This window comes from Mixophyes fleayi, chromosome 1 (genome assembly GCF_038048845.1).
Source record: "Mixophyes fleayi isolate aMixFle1 chromosome 1, aMixFle1.hap1, whole genome shotgun sequence".
Taxonomy (NCBI): Eukaryota; Metazoa; Chordata; class Amphibia; order Anura; family Limnodynastidae; genus Mixophyes; species Mixophyes fleayi.
The window spans coordinates 325,449,178-325,468,962 of NC_134402.1; the positions used below are offsets into that span (position 1 = coordinate 325,449,178).

Below are 19,785 nucleotides of genomic sequence, written 5' to 3' on the forward strand. Positions count from 1 at the left end.
ATAAATATGCACACATTTGTGTCTTTGTCTATCAGGCTGGCGTAAATATTTAATAGCTCATTTTACATAATGAATAACAAAGTAGTAATTAAAAGGATTACTTTATGATATATGATGATGATAACTTTGCACTCCTGCATACTTAAGTTTACTTTTGGGATTATTTAACATGTGCCTAAGGCTCATCAGAGGAAAAATAAATTGATTCCTTTACTGTAGGTTGCATAAAAATTGATATTAAAATGTGCACTTCTTTGCTTTTTAATTATTGTGATTAATGAAAGTGGGTCAGGCTGGAGCTACGGCTTTAGAAATAACAATTTATATAAGGAATAATTAACTAATGGGGAAAAATGTAAAGGCGGCATAGAGGTACAAATGGTTCATTATAAAACAAAAGCAATAACAAATAAAAATATTTCCATTCTCTAATATTGCATTTGTTTTTAATGCAATTAGTTCTAATGTACATCATGCATGAAAGTTCCACATTCTGAGCTACATCTAGATTGGACTGCAGGTTTGCGGGCCAAAAAGTAAGCATTAATTTACAGCTGCAAAAGTGCAACCTTACATGTATATTTTCAATTACATATAGCTTAAGATACACTGTAAACATGAAGCCACATCAAGTCAAACTCCAATCATATCTTAACACATCCGGAGTCAAGATACAGCAGTCATTCTCATCAACTTGATAATGACTGTCATATTATCATCATCATCATCAACATTTATTTATATAGCGCCAGCAAATTCCGTAGAGCTTTACAATTGGGAACAAACATTAATAAGACAATACTGGGTAATACATACAGACAGAGAGGTAAGAGAACCCTGCTCGCAAGCTTACAATCTATAGGTATTAGAACTAAAGTAAATAATGCAGCACCTCCAAAACCAGTAACCAGCTCCAATGTTGTAGCATAGGTTGGTAATGCCTCAAGCAGGGGTACAGTTAATGTGGAGTCCCCCTGTAAAAGTAGCTACCACGCTGGGCTAGACACACTATAACAGGGAAAACATGTTGTCCCGCTTTCATAATGTGAATCCACCCTTGGTCCAAAGGACCAAAATTCCCTGGGGAAAGCAGGCAATATTTTATATATTTTTTAATATTGGCATACCTCAGGGCTGAAGACCGAAAGTATATTGCATTTCAAATAAAATAATACAACAATGGGCCCGATTTATTAAGGCATGCATACTGAGGGCAATGTGCCTTTGTTTTAAAACACAGATAAATCGGGTATACGCACACCCCAAATTCAACAAGCAGCGGATCTGAAGATATTTGTGGTTATGAATACAGGTCTGCTCTGTACTGTGGGGCTATTGATGTATCTTCAGTGGCCTCCAAACATCTGTGGGACTATTCATATATCTTCAGTTGTCTCCAGACCTCTCCAGGGGACTATTGATGTATCTTCAGTGGCCTCCAGCCATCTGTAGGAGTATTGATGTATCTTCAGTGGCCTCCAGCCATCTGTGGAAGTATTAATGTATCTTCAATGGCTTCCAGCCATCTATGGGACTATTGATGCATCTTCAGTGGCCTCCAAGCATCTGTAGGACTATAGATGTATCTTTAGTGGCTTCCAGCCATCTGTGGGACTATTGATGCATCTTCAGTGGCCTCCAGACATCGATGGGACTATTGATGTATTTTAAGTGGCCTTCAGCCATCTGTGGGACTATTGATGAATCTTCAGTGGCCTCCAGCCATCTGTAGGAGTATTAGTCTGACACTTCTGTTTTTTTAAGATACGTGCATCCTAAAATAGTGAGCAAAGATGAGTCTGGGGACAAAAATACGCCAGTCTTCATTATCAGCACATTGGGCATATAGAAGCGTCCAGAGCAAAGATGCAGGAATCACACATATGACAAAGTTCCCACTCCATTGTCCAACTATTTTTTGCTATTACCCCGGCAATGAAAGATCAGGAGTGTTGGGATGAGCTATAGATTTTTGCAGCTCAGGTAATCTCTTGGAGGGGGAAGATGTGCAGTTTTTATATACAGACTGGGGCTCGATCATTTTATAAAGGAATGACCACACGCTGTGACTTTCCATGTTGTAGTATGGCCAGTCTAGCCTGTGATGCTGGTTATCACTTCAGCAGGGGCACTCCATGCTCATTGTCTCCCTGCCTTGGAAGGAACCAATCGAGGTTGTATTGTGCTGGTGCTGGTTATTCATTTTGTGGGGTTGGGTACATTTAAAAAATAAATATATTTATTTTTAAATTCTTTATTTTGTTTGGTCAAAAAAAAATATTGTTAACAATACAAGATATGGCAGTCATCATCATGAACTCGCAGCAAGCTTAAAGGTACGCAAAAGATAAACCTCCTCAAAGGGCAACTAAACATACATTTAACTGTATCTAGGACACTTTTTTAGAGGCTGTGCTTAACTTGTATTTACTGGTCATAACAGTACTGCACTTGCACATAAATAGCCCCAATCCACCTCTTCAGAAGCAAGAGGACGCAAGTGCAAGTTATGTGTGCCTCTACAGGCACAAGTTTTGGCACATGCAGTTCATTAAAGTACATTTTTACATAACAGAAATGGACTTATGTCTAAATTGACCCTCATTGTATAGATATTTATATGTCAAAGCTGGTTATTTTTGCTATCTCTCTTGCCACATTTCCAGTCTTCAGTTCTCTAGAGTAAACTCTCACTTCAGGGAGTGTGTGCAAAAGATTAAAGGGTATATTTACTAAACTGCAGGTTTGAAAAAGTGGAGATGATGCCTATAGCAACCAATCATATTCTACTTATCATTTATTTAGTACAGTCTACAAAATGACAGCTAGAATCTGATTGGTTGCTGTAGGCAACATCTCCACTTTTTCAAGTTTAGTAAATATACCCTAAGAGTAATACCATCCTGTTTTACAGGTGTTAGTGAGAACAAGACAGCTGTTAAAAATTAAGGGAAAATGTGCTTTATAGAAATGGGCATTTCTTTATATTTAACAGGAAAAATCTTACCACGAAAAATAGGAAAATAAAAGAAAATTATCGTGAAGCTGCCAAACAATCGGATACATGGAAAAGGTTTACAGCAATTCCCATGTTTCTGATTGGTTGTCCATTTCAACCTTTTAGGCTGGGAGTCAAAGAGGCTCTCATGTCAAACATTTAGCACTGGTCAGCAGAGCAGATTGGCCACAGGTCTCACTGGGAGGTTTCCAGGTAGGCCGGCAGCTTACCTATGATAACCTTAAGGCTAATTCAGAGAACCCCGTCTGCTGGATTCAGCTGCACCACTCACATTACCAATGCGTGTACTCCACCCACTGGTGTGCTGTCTCTGCCTACTAGAGTGCTCCACCTACCAGTGCAATGCTTTGTCTACTTGTATGTTAGCCCCACCTACTGTGACAGGCATTGTTTTGCCATTGCTGCCACTTTGCCTATCATGTTGCATTGGCTTCACCTTATAACTAGGGCTAACAATGTGCTGACAAACTTACATTTGTGTTGTTGTACCTGTCTACATGTGGCCACTTATAAAATTTCCTTCCATGGCCACCTGCTGATAAGCATTGGTAATTGAGAAAGGGAAGTTTTCACTGTTTTTCAATTTATTTTATATTGGGCTATGGTGGGTTAAAAGCAGAGTCAATACTGGACTACATTATATCAAGCATGGCAAAACAAAAGTATTTTTTTTAATTGGATTTTTTTTTTTTTAATTTGAATGAGAGAGATGGGGTGTGTATTTCGTTCAATAAAAAATGATGTATGTAATAGGTTAGGGCATGTTTATTTCTAATTTTCTGATTTAGGTATAATGAAGAGATAGACAGAGGTCTTACATATCCCTAGTCCATTTTGGAACGGACACAAAGAGGGTAAAATTGGGGAGTTGGGGAGTTTGGGTAGTTTGACTGGGGCGGTGCACCTGTCAAACCGTAACGCAGGTGTCCTAAGGCGAGCTCAGGGAGGACAAAAACCTCCCATGGAGCTGAAGGGCTATTCAGTGCAGGCCTGGCCCAATTTGGAGGATAGTCGCACTATCTCCCCTCCCCCCTCATTTCCATCAGTAGAGGCACCAACCTCGACCAGTTTGGAAGCTGGCTATCATTATAACAGGGAAATAATCAGCTATAACAGTAATAATTAGTCAGGGCTTGTTATAGAATATTCCTTCAATATCGGGTCCTCCTATTGATGTAGGACAAGAGCAGCTAATAAAAACAATAACTAGGGTGGGAGAGAGAGATTGGAAACACAAAGAGCAACACTCTCTCCTAAAATAAATGGCTGAGACCTGGAAGAGTGAATTACCCTTTGTTCAAAGGATAAAGTTGAGTCTGGACTTATCTTTTGAAGAGAAAAGAAAAAACACTGCTGCACAGCATACTTATATGAACTAGCTGGGGAGAGGCACTAAGAAGTAAATCATGTACAGTATAATACAAAAAAATGTAATGGCACAGGGCCCACCATAGGGGGTGTGGCCAGTCACTAGAGAGGCGTAAGCAAACTGGGGTGTGGTAAGCCCACGAGGGACAGCTAGCACTATAGTGCAGTATATAAAGAATACACAGTCTTGACCTGCCCCTTAGATTGGGCAGACCAGTCACCAAAAATCAGGATTGTCCCACTATAATCAGAACATATAACAGACTATCCTGCTCTGTCCTACCTGTTCTTGTCACTTTCACTACCTGTGGCTGCTGGTTTCTTTAGTTGCGGCTTGTCTGGATCCTGGAATGTTGGGGGCCCTATTTTGAAAAAAAAATGGAGAAAATTCCAACCAGCCCCGGCGTTAAATCAATAGGACCCATGATTAATACTTAGGCCTTCCTCCAGCCCCAACATTAAAATAATAGTTTATAATATATAATAGTATTCCCTCCACACAATTCAGCAATAAATTAATAACATTTACATATAATAAATATACCTATTTCCCGCAACCGTCACTATCATTAAATAATTCATATTCACATTTAATAAATAGACCTCACACTTCTCAAATTCAGTGTCACATTCAATTAATAGCCCCCAAACCACCCCATCTTAAATTAATAGTCCCCACTACAAAATGAAATTGCCCCACTATCACCCCACAAACAAAATAGCACCCATTAATTAGCCACCACCTACTTCACACACACACTAGATTGCCACAAGCCTGCTGTGCCATCACACACACATTACTGTGCCATTTCATCACCATGTTGTCTCCCCTTATGATCACACTGCGCCCTCCATGCTGCTTTTGCTCCCCCCTTCTCCTGGCCCCCGTTCATCACCGTGTGCCATGCTTCTTTTGCTTCCCCTTCATTACCCTGTGCCATGCTGCTTTTGTTCCCCCCTTCATCACCCTGTGCCATCCTGCCCCCACTTCATCACACTGTTCCATCCTGCCCCCCTTCATCACACTGTACCATCCTGCTCCCCCCTTCACTCTGTGCTATGCTGCCCCTCTCTTTCATCACTATGCGTCATGCTGCTTTTCCCCCCTTTAATCACTATGCGTCATGCTGCCCCCCCAATCCCTCCCTTCATCACTATGCATCATCCTGCTTTCCTCCCCATGCCTCCGTTCCTTTTCTTACATTCTTACTGGCTTCTTCTCTTGTCTTCTGTCTTCTTTCTTCTTTCTTGCTCCTCTTTGCGCTGCTCCTCACTGAATGCCGGGTGTGACATCCGACATTCACTGCGAGCAGAGCAGAGAGGAAGGAGGAGGGCGCTGGCGCCGCAATCACGTGAGTATTTATTTATTTTTTAAAAAGTAGCCGCTCCCACCCACCAATGAAGAGGAGAGCCATCAGGAGTCGGGGCCTACCGGGGGATACTCTGGCTCCCAGGCGGGTCAGTCTGACCCTGGTGAAGAGTCACAAGGAAGGGGATGTGTGGTGAAGAGTCTCAAGGAAGGGAATGTGTGGTGAAGAGTCACAAAGGATGTGTGACGAAGAAGCACAAGGAAGGGGATATATGGCAAAGAAGCACAGTGAGGGGATGTGTGGTGAAGAGTCAAAGGGAGGGGATGTGTGGTAAAGAGGCACAGGGAGGGGATGTGTGGAGAAGAGTCACAAGGAGTGGGATGTGTGGTGAATAAGCATGGGGAGGGGATGTTTGGTGAAGAGGAACAGGGAGGGGGTGAGTGGTGAAGAGGCACAGGGAGGGGGATGTGTAGTGAAGAGACATAGGGAGGGGGATGTGTGGTGAAGAGACATAGGGAGGGGGATGTGTGGTGAAGAAACATAGGGAGGGGGATGTGTGGTGCAGAAGCACGGGGAGGGAATGTGTCATGACGTGGCACAGGGAGGGGGATGTGTGGTGAAGAGGCACAGGGAGGGGATGTGTGGTGAAGAGACAGAGGTAGGGGAATGTGTGGTGAAGAGATATAGGGAGGGGGATGTGTGGTAAAGGAGAACAGAGAAGGGATGTGTGGTAAAGAGACAGAGAGGGGGATGTATGGTGAAGAGACACAGGGAGGGGATGTGTGGTGAAGAGACAGAGGTAGGGGAATGTGTGGTGAAGAGATATAGGGAGCGGATGTGTCATGAAGTGGCACAGGGAGGGGGTGTGTGGTGAGGAGGCACAAGGATGAGGAAGTGTGGTGAAGGAGAACAGAGAAGGGATGTGTGGTAAAGAGACAGAGGGAGGGGGATGTGTGGTGAAGCGGCACAGGTAGGGAGATGTGTGGTGAATAGGCTCAGGGAGGGGGATATGTGGTGAAGAGGTACAAGGAGGAGGATATGTGGTGAAGAGGTACAAGGAGGAGGATGTGTGGTGAAGAGGTACAAGGAGTGGGATGTGTGGTGAAGAGACAGTGGGAGGGGGGTGTGTGGTGAAGAAGCACAGGGAAAGGGTTGTGTGGTGAAGAGTCACAAGGAGGGGGATGTGTGGTGAAGAGATATAGGGAGGGAGATGTGTGGTGAAGAAGCACGGGGAGGGGATGTGTCATGAAGTGGCACAGGGAGGGGGATGTGTGGTGAGGAGACATAGGGAGGGGGATGTGGGGTGAAGAGACAGGGAGGGGGATGTGTGGTGCAGAAGCACAGGGAGGGAATGTGTCATGAAGTGGCACAGGGAGGGGGATGTGTGGTGAAGAGGCACAGGGAGGGGATGTGTGGTGAAGAGACAGAGGTAGGGGAATGTGTGGTGAAGAGACAGAGGTAGGGGAATGTGTGGTGAAGAGATATAGGGAGGGGGATGTGTGGTGAAGGAGAACAGAGAAGGGATGTGTGGTAAAGAGACAGAGGGAGGGGGATGTCTGGTGAAGAGACACAGGGAGGGGATGTGTGGTGAAGAGACAGAGGTAGGGGAATGTGTGGTGAAGAGATATAGGGAGGGGGGTGTGTGGTGAAGAAGCACAGGGAGGGGATGTGTCATGAAGTGGCACAGGGAGGGGGTGTGTGGTGAGGAGGCACAAGGATGAGGAAGTGTGGTGAAGGAGAACAGAGAAGGGATGTGTGGTAAAGAGACAGAGGAGAGGGGGATGTGTGGTGAAGCGGCACAGGTAGGGAGATGTGTGGTGAATAGGCTCAGGGAGGGGGATATGTGGTGAAGAGGTACAAGGAGGAGGATGTGTGGTGAAGAGGTACAAGGAGTGGGATGTGTGGTGAAGAGACAGTGGGAGGGGGGTGTGTGGTGAAGAAGCACAGGGAAAGGGTTGTGTGGTGAAGAGTCACAAGGAGGGGGATGTGTGGTGAAGAGATACAGGGAGTGGGATGTGTGGTGAATAAGCATGGGGAGGGGATGTTTGGTGAAGAGGAACAGGGAGGGGGGTGAGTGGTGAAGAGGCACAGGGAGGGGGATGTGTGGTGAAGAGACATAGGGAGGGGGATGTGTGGTGAAGAGACATAGGGAGGGGGATGTGTGGTGAAGAGACATAGGGAGGGGGATGTGTGGTGCAGAAGCACGGGGAGGGAATGTGTCATGAAGTGGCACAGGGAGGGGGATGTGTGGTGAAGAGGAACTGGGAGGGGGGTGAGTGGTGAAGAGGCACATGGAGGGGGATGTGTGGTGAAGAGACATAGGGAAGGGGATGTGTGGTGAAGAGACATAGGGAGGGGGATGTGTGGTGCAGAAGCACGGGGAGGGAATGTGTCATGAAGTGGCACAGGGAGGGGGATGTGTGGTGAAGAGGCACAGGGAGGGGATGTGTGGTGAAGAGACAGAGGTAGGGGAATGTGTGGTGAAGAGACAGAGGTAGGGGAATGTGTGGTGAAGAGATATAGGGAGGGGGATGTGTGGTAAAGGAGAACAGAGAAGGGATGTGTGGTAAAGAGACAGGGAGGGGGATGTATGGTGAAGAGACACAGGGAGGGGATGTGTGGTGAAGAGACAGAGGTAGGGGAATGTGTGGTGAAGAGATATAGGGAGCGGATGTGTCATGAAGTGGCACAGGGAGGGGGTGTGTGGTGAGGAGGCACAAGGATGAGGAAGTGTGGTGAAGGAGAACAGAGAAGGGATGTGTGGTAAAGAGACAGGGAGGGGGATGTGTGGTGAAGCGGTACAGGTAGGGAGATGTGTGGTGAATAAGCTCAGGGAGGGGGATATGTGGTGAAGAGGTACAAGGAGGAGGATGTGTGGTGAAGAGGTACAAGGAGTGGGATGTGTGGTGAAGAGACAGTGGGAGGGGGGTGTGTAGTGAAGAAGCACAGGGAAAGGGTTGTGTGGTGAAGAGTCACAAGGAGGGGGATGTGTGGTGAAGAGATATAGGGAGTGGGATGTGTGGTGAATAAGCATGGGGAGGGGATGTTTGGTGAAGAGGAACAGGGAGGGGGTGAGTGGTGAAGAGGCACAGGGAGGGGGATGTGTGGTGAAGAGACATAGGGAGGGGGATGTGGTGAAGAGACATAGGGAGGGGGATGTGTGGTGAAGAGACATAGGGAGGGGGATGTGTGGTGCAGAAGCACGGGGAGGGAATGTGTCATGAAGTGGCACAGGGAGGGGGATGTGTGGTGAGGAGGCACAGGGAGGGGGTGAGTGGTGAAGAGGCACAGGGAGGGGGATGTGTGGTGAAGAGACATAGGGAAGGGGATGTGTGGTGAAGAGACATAGGGAGGGGGATGTGTGGTGAAGAGATATAGGGAGGGGGATGTGTGGTGAAAAAGCACAGGGAGGGGATGTGTCATGAAGTGGCACAGGGAGGGGGTGTGTGGTGAGGAGGCACAAGGATGAGGAAGTGTGGTGAAGGAGAACAGAGAAGGGATGTGTGGTAAAGAGACAGAGGAGAGGGGGATGTGTGGTGAAGCGGCACAGGTAGGGAGATGTGTGGTGAATAGGCTCAGGGAGGGGGATATGTGGTGAAGAGGTACAAGGAGGAGGATGTGTGGTGAAGAGGTACAAGGAGTGGGATGTGTGGTGAAGAGACAGTGGGAGGAGGGTGTGTGGTGAAGAAGCACAGGGAAAGGGTTGAGTGGTGAAGAGTCACAAGGAGGGGGATGTGTGGTGAAGAGATATAGGGAGGGAGATGTGTGGTAAAGAAGCACAGGGAGGGGATGTGTCATGAAGTGGCACAGGGAGGGGGATGTGTGGTGAGGAGGCACAGGGAGGGGGATGTGTGGTGAAGAGACATAGGGAGGGGGATGTGTGGTGAAGAGACATAGGGAGGGGGATGTGTGGTGCAGAAGCACGGGGAGGGAATGTGTCATGAAGTGGCACAGGGAGGGGGATATGTGGTGAAGAGGTACAAGGAGGAGGATGTGTGGTGAAGAGGTACAAGGAGTGGGATGTGTGGTGAAGAGACAGTGGGAGGGGGTGTGTGGTGAAGAGTCACAATCAGGGGGATGTGTGGTGAAGAGGCTCAGGGAAGGAGATGTGTGGTGAATAGGCTCAGGGAGGGGGATATGTGGTGAAGAGGTACAAGGAGGAGGATGTGTGGTGAAGAGGTACAAGGAGTGGGATGTGTGGTGAAGAGACAGTGGGAGGGGGGTGTGTGGTGAAGAGTCACAATCAGGGGGATGTGTGGTGAAGAGGCTCAGGGAAGGAGATGTGTGGTGAATAGGCACATTAAGGGGGATGTGTGGTGAAGAAGCACAGGGAGGGGATGTGTGGTGAAGAGACAGTGGGAGGGGGATGTGTGGTGAAAACGCTCAGAGAGGGGGATCTGTGATGAAGAGGTACAGTGAGGGGGTGTGTGGTGAAGAGGCACAGGGAGAGGGATGTGTGTGGCTTGCAGCTCTCCACTGAGGGTATTATCATGGGAAATGTAGATTAGCACAAACTAGAGTGTCAAAGACTCTGATTATGTAGTTGTTTCTTTTTAACTATAATCAACAGTAATCCAAGAAAAAAAAAATAATTACAAACATGAAACATTAAACCCAAAATGGGTATAAATGTCTAATGTAAGTACTTGAATACTTTCACAGAATTCATATAAAGCTTTAAAAACATTAGTTATTTGATTCAAAGAGGAAATGTGAATAAATGTCATGCAGAAATACATTTGCGAGAGTGGAAAGTGAAAATGATAAAGTGAGGAGGTCTGATGTTCATGTAGGGGACTTTTATAGTACATTATGGGAGCCTTAAGGCATGTGGGGGCGGGGCTATTTTAGAGCATGTGGTAGGTCTTGTTGACACGTGCTGGAATTTTGAAGAGGGCATGTTTGGGTATTTTTGGTTGAGTGATGTGGGTGGCCCTTTTTAAGGTTGGATATTTTTATTATATACTGCATGATGGGTGTTTTACTGTATTCACTTATAGCTCGGCTCTCCATATTTCATGTACCTATACAGAACCCAGCATTTTCTTACAGCTGATGTTTGTCAGAACAGCTATTGTTTTTTCTGGCCCCACATGCTAGCCACCCTCTCCCATGGTGCATTTCAGTACTGGTGGGTGAGCCGATGCATGAACTTTCTCCAGGGACCATGGCTCCACGCAACACCTCTGCTTCCACGAAGCCTGTGGAGATGGAGGTTGAGGAGGAGGGGGGTCCTAACTTTTTATTTTGTACTGGGCAACACAGTTCCTGATGGCAGCCCTAATAGTGTTTGTCAACTTCTAGGGTGTAGTATTGCCTAAACAGGGCTGTGTAATATTCTGTTTATTAGAGATAGTCAGTGGTGTGACAACTATCATGTAGTATACCATGTAACACAACTGTTTTACTGAATGTGTAGAAAAATGTTATCGTATGATGTCTACCAAGTGGGCAGTAGCTGTCAGAATAATGCATTGTATGTATATTGTCTAAAACTACTAGTTTCATTAAGCAAGAACATATAACACAAAATTCATAAACATGTCAAGCAATTTTTGTTCTATCCTTGTACTTTGTATAGTGTCACATTGCTATACAAATATTTTAAAATAATTGAAATAGGAAAAAGCCAAACTATCTTTCTGGCATATTTTGTCATTTTCCATAATCCTGCTACTTAGATGAAAATGCATTTGTGTTAACACCTTATGCAAATATACTAGTTACCAAAACATCAATAAAGTTTATTGGTGATCATCAAGAAGCATTCACATGTAATAATAGGCCTCAAAATGTTGTAGTAAAAACAACAAAATTTAAATAAATTGATAAATACATTGGTTTTCTTTCCTATATTTTGCAATTTTGGACCATCTCACCCCTGTGGAAAAAAACATAAAAGGTTACAATTTGTAAGCAAATACAGGACAATCCATTAAGATGACCTTCATAGCATACACTACCACAACACAATCCCATACTTAAGGTGGGATCTGTTCTCGATACACCCTTCCTCTGCACTGTTAAATGTCCCTTGTGAAACTAGCCCACAGAATGGAAGGCCTGACAAATAGAGTAGGCCATAGTCAGGGAAAGGCTGGTAAATTTAGCCCAGGGGGCAAGACTCGTTTCAGCAGCCAATTAGGAACATTTTAAAGGAAAAAATGCAGGTGTCCCAGTGACCCAGCCCAAGGTAGCCCACTATGGGACAGATTCCCCCCTGCCCCTGGCCGTAGTGCAACATTGTGTCGGCCCACCTTTATTCCATTTTAGGGTTCTAATGTAATTATGTTTCACAATCTAAAGGGGTACATTTACTAAACTGCGGGTTTGAAAAAGTGGATGCGTTGCCTATAGCAACCAATCAGATTCTAGTTGTCTTGTTGTAGAATGTACTAAATAAATGATAACTATAATCTGATTGGTTGCTATAGGCAACATCTCCACTTTTTCAAACCCATAGTTTAGTAAATATACCCCTAAGAGTGATAACCATTGACTCAGTATGATAACTACAGTTCTTGTGACTTTGAAACGTAAAAAGTGAGGCTTCTTTGGGAGCCTTGTTTTTCTGAAAGGTAGTTCAAACAGATACATGATTCTCAGAAGTATGATGGTGGTGCAGTGAGAGCAATGTACTGACCCTACAAATTTCTCCCCAAAGCTAGCTTCATGCAATGGTAATAAAATACATTACAAAGCAATGTCTCAAATGGTTTTGGCATCTTTAAATCATGCAGAAGCATCATGCTGCCATATTTAATGCACATGATACTTTGTAGATGAAAGGAAGCACAGTTCAGGCATTGATAAAGACTAATGATGGAAGCCCTTTCATTCCATATCAATTCCCGAGTAACCAATGTCACATTCATTCACTCCAAACCATTAAATGTTTGTCTGCCACTTATCTTTGTTGATAATGGCTTAGAAAATACAGTAATAATTTCCCTTAATAAATGTGTATGTGTTCTTGTTTTATTTTTGTGATTATTGTGTATACACACCTTTTGTATGAACCTCTGTGAATTCCAATAATTTTCTGGATTCAAAATGCAGTACTAGCTTTGGGGGTTAGTCTACAGTTACATCACAGTTCTGTGTGTGATAATTGTGTCAGTAAACTGTACTTCCCATCAAAGTATCTATCTCTCCCCGATGGCATCATTACCAAGGATACCTACAGCATGGTTGCATCAGCTAGTATTTGATTTCCGAGAACACATGCAGAGAAGTTAAAAAAAAATAAGTTTAATTGGGAGAGGGTGGGCCTTACATTGTCAAGGCTGTATAACAGAGTATGCCCATAGCAACCGAACTAAACAATATTACTCCACAAGAGGCCAGACATTACTGGACCTTCTAAACTAAAACTCACAGGCACCATGTTGTAATATCAAATATGTATGGTCAATGAAAGACACTTGTTTAAAAGCACACATGAACATCCCAACTAACAATCCTCTCAACCAAAGTTCACTTTATCTTTTTCAAGTGCAACCAATTGTATATTAGAACCACTAAGTCTGGATGTGTGGTAGGTCATTACATTCATATTATGTGATATCCCTTCAACTGCGACAGACCAACACTTTCAATGCAAACAAAGGGAATTCAAGGGGAACCAATGGACGAGGATGATCGAGTATATACCATGAGCCACAATGGGCCAGTTTGCATACACACAGTCAACTTTTTTTCAAAATAAGCAAGATGAACTCCTAGCAAAGTTCTCACCCATGAAAAATAAAGCCCTGCATGCTCCTACACAAACAAATAAACATGTCTATCATTATCTCCTCACTCTTAAGAGTACATTTATCAAGCTGTAGGTTTGAAAAAGTAGAGATGTTGCCTATAGCAAACTAATCAGATTCCAGTTATCATTTATTTAGTACATTCCACAAAATGACAGCTAGAATCTGATTAGTTGCTATAGGCGACATCTCCAGTTTTTAAATCCTGCAGCTTGATAAATTTACCCCTTAGACTTCTCTAAAGTGACATGAGAATTGACTTCATACTGTCCACCAACATGTATGATACTGTTAAAATCTCCTTCCGCAGTATACCTTATATTTGACAGTTATATGCCTCCTTTAATTATCATGCTCCCTGCTGTGAAATCTTCCACTGTCTAATTTGCAGTGCTACCCATAAAGGGGTTGGATACAAAATGTCGGCAATGAACATGTTGACATTCAGAATGTTGATACCATAATGTCGACTTGTTCATTAGGTTGACAGGGTTAAAATGTTGATATTGTGAATGACAGCAGGTGGTAAAATTGACAGTCACAATGTCGACATAAAGGTTTAGATTGTGACTGTAGACTTTACAACCTGTCTTCATTCACAATGTCAACATTTTAACCCTGCCGACCCAATGAACATGTCGACATTCTGAATGTCAACATTATGGTGTCAACATTCTCAATGTCAACTTGTTCACTGTTAACATTTTGACTACATCCCCCCACAATGCCTATTTACACCATAATTCTGCTATTATTCAATCTCACATTATTCCCAGTTATACCGCTAGTCCACATAGTGCCCTAGTGATCCATGGAGCCTGTATCAGCTATGACTGGGTCATGCTTCCAGAGTCCCCACACACCAACTCCGTCAGCACATTACAAATTTCCATGATGCCTTCCAGGCAATAAGCAGGTCATTGAAGTTGTGTTTCTCTTATTTTGAGGACAAAGAAGTTAAAAATACCCGCTAGCCAGGGCTTTGACATAGTCTACCAGTTTTACCTTTCGGTAGATTCTTACATCCGTGTTCTTTTTTCACTTGATACTTTGGAAAGCCTGTTTCATTCCTTGTTTCGTTGATATATAGCACCATTTACTATAATTGTCCTCCTGTTTTCTGTCTTGTTTTCAGCTATCTAATTACTTGGAAAATTATTCTTCAAAAGCAAGACATTTAATGAAGATAAGTGTAACTAATGAAATAATTTCCTGCTCTTCTTTAGGATTAAGACAGCAATTGTTTAGATATATTTTATATTTTTGCTAACAAATAAGAGGCCATTCTGGAACAGATGCATGTGGGTTATAAAACTGCAAAGCATGTGGCTGCAACAGTACCTATTAGACATAATGTAATACAATGCAGATGTGTATGTTACATGTATAATACATTAGTAAAATAGTGTTGTAATACAATATAGATTAGCCCTTTGTGTAAATTGGAATAATTATTAGAAGCCATAAAGGAGTTATGTGACTATATAAAAGGCTGGCGCTCCATCTATGTAATGTAAATCAGAGAGTATATTATTGCATGTAATGCATATATGTCTGTAATAAAAACTCTGATGACATTACTGCTTACTGTATAAAAATAATTGTCATTTGCATTTGTCTCTACATTAAATATTTTGACAGTCAATGAGTAGCAATGAGCATAAAAAAGGTAAATTATGTTCACATTCACTGTGATTTCTTATTTGTATGTATAGCAAAAATATATCCCAGTAAATACATTAAGTAGCACCAAGAGCTGAGTATTTCACATAAATGACTGCAGCTACAGAAAATAACCAAGTAGACAAGACATTTGCAGAAAATTTCAATTAACATAAATTTTCCGACAGACATTCAGACCAAGAAAGGAATGATTCTTTCCTATACTGAGAAAATTGTAGCTGTACAGTATTTGGTTCCTGGTTCCTGATTGATGATTATTGTTGAGCCACAAAGGTACTTTGCATAAAGGAGAGTTACATGCTAGAACAGCACCATGGACAGCTCATACACATGTTAGGGCTTTGTTTTAGCTACAGATAAGCAAAAGTGATCTGCTCCAATGCAGAGCACAGGGGTGGGAGCATAAAACAGACAACAGGCAAGACGAGAACAAATAGTAAACAAAAAGAGATTAACACATGGGGAGAAGAGAGGTCAGGGAGTATAGGCGAGGCGATCACTTGCTCCACATTTGTTTTTCAGCTTAAGATTTTTAATATGTGCAATATGTGAATTTGAATATATAATAGCTATACAGTTTATTTATATCCATTTGAAATTACCCACTCAGCTCTTGAGACTCTCCTATCCCCACTTGCTGTTTTCACAAAGCACCACACTGTCAAATGCACATAGGCTAAAGTTTCTCTTCACTCTCTGTGCACAGACTCAGCCACTTCATAAAATAAACATGTGCTGGTAGCTCCATCTGGACAGGTTTATAGACATGACAGCAACAATAAGTATGTTTACCAACTGTACTACAGCAGATCAACAGGCAGAGAGGCCAGAGATGAATGAAGCTACACTATCTTTCACGGGAAATGTGTTTTTTCGTTCATTTACTCCAGTGCAGTGACAGTATACAGCCCCACCCTTTACACCACCCAACACTAACTTCATCACCATACTTCTTGTATGAATAGCTACATTTAATATGACATTTTCACACAATGCAGACTAAATACCCTGTTGTATTAGTGTATTAAAAGAAAAAAAAATGACACCCCAAACTGTTTTGGCAATCATCATCATACTCTATAGGAAATAAGTTTTGTTTGCAGCGGCCATATGAATTAATGATTTAACAACAACAAAGATAAACAGGCCTCTACAAGAATGAATGCAGTGGGAATTGGCAGAAGAGCATTACTACAGCAAGGAACCTGCTCGGACAGCATTGATGGCTAAAATTAGTAGAGTGCCGTTATGAGAAGAGCTGAGTAACTATACAGTTTCTTCTGTAGTAGGAGAATGGTATCTGTGGGTGGTAATAGTTTTTTGAGGGGTTGTGTTGTTGTCATTGCAACAATAGCAAGAAGAAAAGTACTTCCAGGTGCGTGTGCTAAGTGTGTGTTATAATTGGATGTAGCTGCTTCTGTTCTCAAATAAGTCCTGTCTCTGGAATGCAGGTTTATACATACATTAGTTCTCTTGTGTGTGTTTTCTGTGCTGTGCCCTCCGTTGGTGGACAACTCCAAAACTGTAATTGGTGGATAACTCCAAAACTGTAACTGGTGGACAACTCCCAAACAATGTGTCATTACAGCGTGCAAGCCAAAAATATGCCAAAGTATAAACAGCAAAGCCACTGGGGAATTTATTGGAAAGTAACATATAAAAGACAAATTCAGGCAGTAAAAAATATAACACAAGTAGCAGACATCCCAATAAAGCTTCAAGCCATAAAAGTGGGATGGGATGGGAAGTATGACGCATTATGATAAAACACAGAAAAATTCCCCAAAATTGTACAATGGGTACAAAAGTAATTATGATTAGTGCTCCCAAACGTATTAGACTTCAAAGGGTAGTTCCAGTTTGGCAGTGGAAATTCATAACTTAAGGTGCCCATACATTCAGTGATGTTGACGGTGAATTAGGACATCTTACACCTAATTGTTTGCTAGATGCAGGGCATTCACATGTCAGGACTGGTGAAAATAGGTGTGGTCAAAGTGGACATAGATATACCTGCTCAGCCACATCTACCTATGTATGAAGATAGATCAGAGCGGAACAAGTGGAAACCCTTGTTAAGGACCATTACGTCATTATATAATTATAATAATAATAAAAAATATAATGTGCAAGAAATTAATCAAATGTTTAAAACAAAGCATGCTTCAACTGGGCACAAAAGACACATATATCCAAAGATTTTTTAATTTTTTAGCGGCAGCTTGGAGGTCTTATTCTAACTATATGAATTCAAAAGATGCTACGTATTTTATAACATAAAAATACTATTATTATATTAGGTTATTTCATGTTGTAATGTATAAAGTTCTAATACAAACTAAAGCACTATGAAAAAGGAAGAGAGGGAATGGAAAATTATGACAGAAAGTGCTTTGTTTGGTAATGAACATAATTCAATGGTACCAAGTTACATTAACAGAAGATTCTTATTGCAGCTCTTCAGAGTGCACTTCTCATTAGTTCTATTTTTTAAATGTTCACATTGCTCAGTTTAGAGGGGAATTTGAACAGTCTTCAATATTACTGATGTAAAAATAAAAAATGTAAGTGAATTGAATGATAAAGTCAATAATTACTTTGGAGTGGTTTATATACTGGGATATTGCTTAAAGGACATTACTCTTAAATTTTACTGATTTTGTTCAAAAAACTATATGCTTTGTAGAGCACCTTTCCATAAATAAAAGAAGAATAATGTTCTGTCTTAGAGGTGTTTTGTCCAAAAGAGTGATAAAGCCTAGCAATTATTTTATATTTGTTGCTTATAATTTGGTGATTAGTGTCACTATTTCTTTGGAGTCTAAATTATTAGTAATGTTACTCACAAAAAGAGCTTAAATGAATACTAATAAATGATACTAATAAATGCAAATATACAAAGCAATAACATTGTTTCTTTTGGTAGTATAATTTAAAAATACATATATATTAATTGAGTACAGTTCCTCTATTGTTTATATTGAAAATAAATTTCCTGTATGTCATGACTTCTGTAGTTGATTTGCAGAATACTCATTTGCAGGATTTTCAGTGGTATAGTATGTTCCCTCCCACTGCATTTAGGAGAATACATGGTTGTCTTTGCATTAAAAGAAAAACAGTCTTTATCTGGATAAGGAGGAAAAGCTTCAATATGCATATAACAGTAATGATTAAAAAGCTACATGAATGGTTGATCAACCTTCAGTTCTCCACAGGTCACTAAATTACAACTTGTCTTTGCTGCTGTTTGTTTTCAATTCATCATTTCAATTGTAAGCTCTTCAGAGAAGAGTTCTCTCTCTTATTGTTTTTAAACTCATTGTATTTCTTTCTGGCAATGATGTATTGTTTTTCTTAATATTGTAAGTTGCTGCATATGCTATATGTTTCCATATAAACAAAACTTATACATACATACATACAATTATCAGGACTAACTGGCAGCTTGTTACTAACCACTAGCAAACATAGTAGGTATACCACTTAACTAAAATACAATCAATCTACCTGTGAGTGAGTCAAAAACATCAACTATATTGAGTGTAAGTGAAAGAGGAAGCTGAACGTGTGTTTTGGGAAGTTATTTTGCTCAATAAACATAACTAATTGTACCTTAATATAACTGCACCAATAATCTGATCTGCAAACTTTTCAGTGAATTATAGTGTGAACTGTCAATTTTCAGTTGTTTTCATACATTAAAAAGTGTCTTCTCCCACAGATCACTCCAAATACTGAATAATGTAAATTCTAACATATTGTCAATAAAATATTTTAAACATGTAAATATAATGTTTTGTACATTGGCCATTAATAATTTTAACTAATGTTAACTAGAATCCCTAAACATTGAAAAAAACAGCTGATTTGTAAATTGAGTGCACTTTTTACTAGGTGAAAGTAGCAAACATTTTACCCACCTCCACCATTCTGATAACAGATGTATGGAAACCTCCATACATTTCCCAAGTCAACGGCAAATCCAATGACTGATAGTAGAAAGTCCATCTTTTTGCTCCATTTGTCCCGTGAGTCAGTCTGAGAAATTGAAAGGGGCAAGGAGTTATTGTTGGGGGTACCTGCGTCCTGTTTAGGGTGCTTGTCTGCAGGAGCTGTGGAGTTCTGCTCTGACATGATGCAAACCAGGCAGGATTTCAGCTGAATAAGTGTAAGTCAGGGAGAATTTCTTAAGGCTGATAACAAGAGGGAAAGAGAAAAAAGAGGAGGGTTCTCCACAAGAGGGATTCTCCACCTCCACAGTGCCAAATGCATATGATTGTTAGGTTAATTTATTGTGAGTGGAGGGTAAGCAATACAAATTCTATGTGCTTTTTCCACAGCGACTTCCATTGAGAAGATGCAAGTCATTTGTTAGCTACCAATTTTATAATAACTTTCTTAATGTAACAACCTGAATGTAATGTTAATAAATGCTTTAATATTTATTGGCATTTTAACTTTAGTTTGCAGAACGTAGCTGAAAGAATACAGCAGCCCATCACTGTGTCGTGTGGATGGAACATGATATATATATATAAGCATAAGGGTTTTTTTCACATTTGTGCGAAAACTTGATTGGCTCGTGCAGGTTCACCGATTTAGTTTTTTTTACTTTTTACTGCAAATGAGTGTTGCAATAATACAT

General features: G+C 41.6%; 1 protein-coding gene across 1 annotated transcript in view; it reads right to left on the reverse strand.

The window, feature by feature from the left end:
* The window catches only part of LOC142159520 (sodium-dependent serotonin transporter-like), a 44,620-nt gene extending 25,283 nt beyond the window's left edge, over positions 1–19,337 (reverse strand). Inside the window, exon 1 of the mRNA XM_075214418.1 lies at positions 19,061–19,337. Within this exon, the coding sequence (XP_075070519.1) occupies positions 19,061–19,274 (214 nt within the window). The 5' untranslated portion in view covers positions 19,275–19,337. The remainder of the gene's footprint in view (positions 1–19,060) is intronic.
* Positions 19,338–19,785: the final 448 nt, after the last annotated feature.